The sequence below is a fragment of the Gigantopelta aegis genome, unplaced genomic scaffold (genome assembly GCF_016097555.1).
Source record: "Gigantopelta aegis isolate Gae_Host unplaced genomic scaffold, Gae_host_genome ctg5309_pilon_pilon:::debris, whole genome shotgun sequence".
Lineage (NCBI taxonomy): Eukaryota > Metazoa > Mollusca > Gastropoda > Neomphalida > Peltospiridae > Gigantopelta > Gigantopelta aegis.
The window spans coordinates 5,114-12,523 of NW_024534342.1; the positions used below are offsets into that span (position 1 = coordinate 5,114).

Consider the following 7,410-nt stretch of genomic DNA (forward strand, 5'->3'; position numbering starts at 1 on the left):
TGCAATGTCTTCATGTTTCTTTCAATGGCATCTTGGGACATGTTTTTTTCTTCGTAGCGTTTCCTCTTGCTTTGGAGATAGTCACGATTGATGTCGAATACACGTTCCACCATGAGACGAATGCCTTCGTTTTCCAGGTCGGGCGACGGCTCTTCTTCTTTTTCATTTCCCTCTTCGCACGTTTTCACGTGTCGCTGCAAGTCGCTTCCGTCTTTAAAGACCAGACCACACGTATCGCAAGACTGCATTCTCTTGACTTTTTTCAGATAGGGTTCTACCTCATCATCTTCTTCGTCGTCACTTTCGTAGGCGGGTATGCCTGGTAGTTTTCTCTTGAATGCGTTTCTTTGCATGATTTGCATGTAGAGCTCTTTCTTCGTCGGTGGCTGCAACTCTTCTGAGACATTCGCCGTTACGTTCGTGCTTTTATACCATTCGGACGGCCCCGTCTCTAAACCATTAGTCCGAAGACGCCAATGTTCGGAGTAGTATTAGGGCCTGTTGAGAATCATGACCTACTTTCCGTGACCTTGACCTTGATGACGTCACGTGACCTCGTCCTGCCGGGCGCCATGACCTACTTTCCGTGACCTTGACCTTGATGACGTCCTCGTCCTACTGGCCCTGACCTACTTAGACTGGCCTTGACCTTGATGACGTCACGGACTACTGTACCGTGTGCAACGTCCTACTGACCCGGCCCTGACCTACTTAGACCGGCCCCTGACCTACTTAGACTAGCACGAAAGAGTATAAAAAGGCTAGATACGGTTTCATTGTCATTCGCTCGCCGAAAACGGCTCTACAATTTCAGTAGTATCAGGGCCTATATGGCGCCATGACCTACTTTCCGTGACCTTGACCTTGATGACGTCACGGCCTTGTGCCGTGACCTCGTCTTACTGACCCTGACCTACTTAGACTAGCCTTGACCTTGATGACTTCACGGACTACTGTACCGTGTGCAACGTCCTACTGACTCGGCCGTGACCTACTTAGACCGGCCCTGACCTACTTAGACTGACCTTGACCTACTTAGACTGGCCTACTGTACCGTGTGCAACGTCCTACTGACCCGACCCTGATCTACTTAGAACAATAACGTGTTGAGACATTAACTGTTTCAAACACGTGTGAGACACTTTAATGTTTTTGACATAACTGTATGTTTTGTCATATATTTTATGTACTACATTTTTGTTGTTTAGTAATACAATTTAGTGTTGTATTCTTCCGTTATTTATAAATAGCATGACTTTGTGACCTGTAGGCCAGTTGAGAACCATGTCTCGGTGGGAAAGGTACCTAGAGTCTATTTACTACGATGTAAAACATCCTGGGAGTTATGCAGGTCCTAGTAAACTGTATCAAGCTGTTAAAGCAGAGGGTAAATTTAAAATTCCTCTGACACGTATTAAATCATGGTTGAAAGGTCAAGAGACCTATACCATGACACATCAAGTGAGGCGAAAGTTTCCACGTAATACCTATGTTGTGGAAGGGTTAGACAGTCACTGGCAATCCGATCTAATGGATATGGTCAGTTTGGCTAAATACAATGACGGGGTGAGATACCTCATGGTGATCATTGATCTGTTCTCCAGGTACTTGTGGGTGCTACCACTCAAGTCGAAAACGGGGAACGACATGGTAGAGACGTTGACAGAATTCTGGAAATTAGAGTCCAGAAAACCCAAACTGTTTCAGTCCGATTCAGGGTCAGAATACAAGAACCATAAGGTCAAAGCATTGCTGAAATCGCATGGCATAACGCAGCTGTTTGCTCTCAATGAAACCAAAGCAAGTTATGCCGAACGGGTCATTAAAACCATCAAAATGCGTCTCTATCGCTACATGTTAAACAACTTTACTTACAAGTACACGGATGTTCTAGAGAAAGTCGTCTTTAGCTATAACCACACCAAGCATCGAATGTTAGGTCAAACACCAGCCAGTGTCAACCAAACGAACGAAGAAGAGGTCCGTCTGTCTCAGTACCTGATCAAACCTAAAAAGGCAACCCACAAAAAGAAGTTTACATTTAACATAGGTGATAAAGTACGAGTCCGTCATATTCGGGGCACCTTTGATCGGGAATACCAAGAGAAATGGTCTGGCGAAATATTTACCATTGAGAAAAGGTACTGGTCTCAAGGTAAAGACTTGTATATATTAAAGGACTGGGGTGGTGATGCCATCGAAGGGACATTCTATGCAGCTGAACTTCAAAAGGTGACTGAGAATCCTGATCAACTGTACCGTATCCAAGACATTGTGAAAAGGAGAACTCGTAACAAACAGAAAGAAGTGTTGGTCAAATGGCTTCACTGGCCTAAGAAGTACAATTCGTGGATTCAAGAAGCAGACGTTGTAAGATATCAGACAGTATAAAAGACCTCAGCACATGTTTGACTTTTCATTATCATGGAAGAAATTGTAGAGACGGAAACTGACGGAAACAACTGCTGCGTGAAGGCATTTTGGTTCGATACGTATAAAGACCGAGAGATGAGCTGTAGACTAGTTATTAATGAAACGTCACCAATTTCTATAGGAAGAATAGAGAAAATAAACGAAACCCAGATACTTCTCTCAGCTTTTGGCTGTCAAACGCTGTACATAATAAATGTGAATAATGGCTTAAGTATTCACACCACTATAGACACAGGAAAATATAATCGGGGCAATGGGGTTATTAGGGCAAGGACCCACTCTGCACCCGAAACCCGACTGGTCATTGGCTACAATCAAGGATTATCAATTATCGACATTGATGGTGGTATGGTCAGAAACATGGATATTTCTAATGATGGTAAACCATATATAAGCGATCCATGGTACCAAGCAATAACACCCACTTGCAATATCCTAGTGTCGCACAAAGATGACTGTCTGCTGTGTGTGACCCAGAAAAGAGAAGTGTTGTGGAAATACCCGACAGAAGATCCAGCTGGCCTAGACTGTGATGTGCAAGGAAACATATATCTCACACTATGTGACGAAAACAAGGTGATTCTCGTGTCCCCTGACGGAGAGTTCATTAAAGATGTATTATCAGCTGATGATAACATTAAAAAGCCGCGTGGTATATGCTATGACTCTGTGAAAAAAAGACTCTACGTTGCAGAGCTCGACGGCTTAATCAAGGTCTTTGAGCACAAGTGATGAGCTTTAAAACAACACTATTCTTCTGTTAGTAAATAACAAGTAATGTAGCCTGAACTAGGGTGTTTGAATGATAGTTCCTATGTCATGACCTTTGCAAACTGAAATAACACAGTACTTTCAATAAAGAAACGGCGTCTTCAATAGCGCTTATAACGGTTCATTATTCAAACCAATAATGTGGAAAGTCTCCATGACAATTACCAGTAGGTGCAATTCATTGCACCATATTACATAAACAATCTCATATCTCGTGCATGTCATCATTTTAGGTTAATACAGAATAACACATGTCTAAGCAGAATAGTACTTAACAAAAGAGCTTTGGTGTATCTAATGCATGCAAAATAACACTTGTATATAACATTAGCTTTTACGCTTATTCAGTTACTTGTACGTAATTGGTAGTGTTAATTTCAGTGAACAATAGATTATAAAATCTATGAAGACATTGCTTGTGATTAACTGAAAGATGTCAGAGACAAATGATTATAATGTGTGTTCCAGTCTGACTTAAACAAAATTTTACATTCTGCTGTGCCATTTCGTGACGTCATTCCCAGTGTGTTAAGCTGTAGGTTAATTACTGAATAAATTATTTTTCACACCAGTGTAAAGGGATCAATATATACAACCGATTCTATACTTTCTGTTGCTTATATATCCAACTTTATAATCAGTAAAGCAATGTAAAATGTTTGTACATGTACCTGCTAGTATTGAATAACTGCTTACATAATAAATAACTAAAGTTTCCTTGTTTTTATTTAGCTGCTCTAGTTAGATTCATACAGTAATAACACTCATTTTTTATATATTATGTTTTTGGGTTTTTTACATTTGTCTTCAACAGCCATTATTTAAAAAACATCATAATTTGTTTTTGAAAATTTTATGGCATCAAAATGAATGATGTCAGATTTTTTTTTATTTAACACAGTTTTTGAAACAAAAACTGATGCATTGAGAGAGTTTTAAGAACCTCGATGATATACTAATATCAATATTTAACACAGAAGTTAACTATAAGATTTTTTGAATGATCAAAGGTAAGGGGCAGGACTGAGTTCCGTCATCGGCGGACTGGTTGGATTTACCCCCGCCCTAAACAGCGTTCCACGACTAGTAGATGTGCGATGTGTTGTTACAGGGGCGTACGGGATCCCATATGTGTAGGGGGTGGAGGGGGCAGGCTGGGTTTTGTTCGAATTAAATGAAAATGCACGAATCTGGATAACAACATTTATTCATATTAGCATGGTTACCAAACATATATATTGGGTTGCAAACGAATGACTAATTTAAAAAAAAAAAAAAATTGCGGGGGAGTGGGGGGTTGTTTTGTAGGTTTTTTTGTGGGGGTTTTTTTTTTTACATTGATTACAAAATTAATAATATTGTAGGTAGAATGATGGGAATACATGATGAAAAAGTTTCAGGCCAGCTAATTTTTACCTGAATTCAAAGATTTCCCCCAAAACTGGTGGTGGTGGTTGGGGTGGGGAGGAGGTGGTTGATTCCTCTTGACTTGGGAAAGTACATATGAAAGATCCCTTGGGTTTCCTCATAAGCTTGCTAAACGGGACAGGGTGTGTGTGGGTGGGTGGGAGTGGGCAAAACATCAAATTAGGGCACATCCTTCTCAGGCCACAGCTCTGTCAAGGCCAGTGGTGTGGCCTGGGATGGATTAATTTTCTTTAATGGGTCAGTTTAGATAATTTATAAAATGGGGAGTGGAGATCTAAAATTACTAGGGCCAGTCAAATTTTTTATTTAAAAGTTATGGTAATTTATTGTAAGAAAAGGCTTAATAAATTATTAGTGGGCGCAAATTTAGAATGGGCTAGTCTAAAACAAATAAATATTTACAATTAAATTTAGACTATTAAGCCCTAGGGAGAAACTGTTAATCTATTATTATTATTATTAGGGCAAAAAACGACAGAGATATTCGGGGAAATACTAACCTTAGACCTTTTTACCATGTATTTCCATCATTCTACCCTCAAAATTAGTTCAAAATCCATGTAAAAGTGCGCAGTGATTCGTTTGCAACCCTATATAGCTGTTTGGTAGTAATGCTAATATGAATAAAAGTTGTTATCTAGATTCGGGCATTTTCGTTTCATTCGGTCAAACAAAAGCCAGCCTGCCCCCACCCCCCACCCCACCCCCTACAAAAATGGAAGCACGTACACCTATGGATGTTCTCTAAGTCTACGTGCCAGACTAATGAAATATAATTATCAAATAGCCGATGAATAATTAATCAATGCGCAAACCGTATATCTCATAATTAATAATTTTATTACTATAGTACTGTTCAATTGTTTACATCCTAAGGTTTTTGCAAATGATACGTTTAATTCCTATTCAGTCCTTCTTTTCTTTACATTTGCATGAAAACAAACCCAAATCCCGACAGGTTTTATATACAATTCATCATCTAAAATGCACGAAGTTGACTTATTTCCATTTTACAAAAATCTATGTATGTTGTGAATGCAGTTTTGTTCTCCTATAACTAACTAAGGCTATTTGCATAACAAAAGCATCACTCTATAGTGTTCTTTTCCACCTTTCTAGCGTAGTATGACCTATATTTAAGAAACAATTTGGAAACATAAGTTAATAAACAATTCAGGCGCGGATTCAGGTGGGGAATCTAAGTTGCACGCCCCCCCCCCCCCCCCCCCCCCCCCCCCCCCCCCCCCCCCCCCCCCCCTCTATTTTGTCAAACAATACACACCCAAAATAACAACAATACAGAATACACACCAGATATGGGTGGGTGTTTTTTTATCCCATCCACCTGTTCAAAAGCAACAACGGGTTTTGGGCCTCCGCTGTTAAAAAACTTCCGGATCCGCGTCTTCTATGTCAGCAATACAGAATACATGTTAACAATAATAATAAACGTTAAAACTTAATTAATAAAGACGATAAAACTGATTTCCAAATATACGTGTCTGGTACTCTAGCTTGGGGCGAAGTGACGTCAGCTCCTATACCAACTCGTTACGCACAGTGTAAACAAACGCAGTAATTTACAACAAGGCGCTTCGCTTTCACCAACTTGACTTGTAAAACAACATAAATGACTTGATAATATAACACAGACTAAAAAAGTTTTGTCCATTTGGAGTTTGATAGAAAAGAAAGGAAGGAAATGTTTTATTTAACGACGCACTCAGCACATTTTATTTACGATTATATGGCATCAGACATATTGTAAAGGGCCACACAGATATTGAGAGAGGAAACCCGCTGTCGCCACTTCATGGGCTACTCTTTTCGATTAGTAGCAAGAGATCTTTTATATGTACCATCCCACAGACAGGATAGTACATACCACGGCCTTTGTTACACCAGTTGTGGAGCTCTGGCTGGAACGAGAAATAGCCCAGTGGGTCCACCGACGGGGATCGATGCTAGACCGACCGCGCATCTGGCTGGCGCTTTACCACTGGGCCAGATAGAAAAAGTCTTACTCATGTTAATGTTAGCGCTGTTGTAAAATGTATGATGTCTATAGCATTTTAATTACACCAATCTCATAAACTTGCAATACGTCTTCTCGTTTTATGTTATCTGATTTATTTGGCATAAAAAAAATTTGAAAAGCATTTATTTATTTGTTTTAACAATATCAATGCTGGATTTGGTAACAAAATTAGTAAATGTTATTTTTAGAATACTAATAGTTTTACTAACAATTCTGCCCATAACTGCAGATTTTCTCGTTGACCAATGTTTCAAGATATTTTTCATTTTCAAGTAGCTGTGGTTCTATATTTAGCAGAATCATTTCTTCTAACTTATGTAAGAATTTTATACCTAATACATTTAAGCGTTCTCCCCACCCCCAATTATAGTTTCCATTTTACTGTATGAAAAACCTCTTTTGAAAATTGCTTACTTGCTACCCATATAATTAAGATTTAGAGTAGTTTATCTTCTAGTCAGAATCATCTGTACACATATCTAATATTCTTATTGGCAAATAATACTTAATTTCCATACATCATTGGCCAACCAGAATAATATGTGTTGTTCCGAGTACATAAGCTGGAAAAGTTAGGGTAGGTAAGTAAAATAAAATTTCTTTTGTTTGGCCTTAACTTTTGTGAGAAGTATATATCACAGGACACCTGCTCCCAGTTCAGCCACCAAACGTTTCGCTGTCGTTCGGGAACTATTATATTGGTTCCCAACGTGGTCATTTAGTTTATCGTGAAGCGCATA

The 7,410-nt window shown here is 39.3% G+C and overlaps 2 protein-coding genes across 2 annotated transcripts; both read left to right on the forward strand.

The window, feature by feature from the left end:
• The first annotated feature begins 1,284 nt into the window (after positions 1–1,284).
• LOC121366320 lies at positions 1,285–2,391 on the forward strand. Its single transcript, XM_041490810.1, has one exon. It carries the CDS (start codon positions 1,285–1,287, stop codon positions 2,389–2,391), a length of 1,107 nt encoding a protein of 368 aa, XP_041346744.1.
• A 64-nt stretch (positions 2,392–2,455) lies between these two features.
• On the forward strand, positions 2,456–3,921 carry LOC121366322. Its single transcript, XM_041490813.1, has one exon. It carries the CDS (start codon positions 2,509–2,511, stop codon positions 3,163–3,165), a length of 657 nt encoding a protein of 218 aa, XP_041346747.1. The 5' UTR covers positions 2,456–2,508; the 3' UTR covers positions 3,166–3,921.
• The last annotated feature ends 3,489 nt before the right edge of the window (positions 3,922–7,410 follow it).

Coding starts and splice junctions, on each gene's coding strand:
- LOC121366320 (XM_041490810.1), top strand. CDS start 1,285: ATGTCTCGGTGGGAAAGGTACCTAGAGTCTATTTACTACGATGTAAAA.
- LOC121366322 (XM_041490813.1), top strand. CDS start 2,509: ATGAGCTGTAGACTAGTTATTAATGAAACGTCACCAATTTCTATAGGA.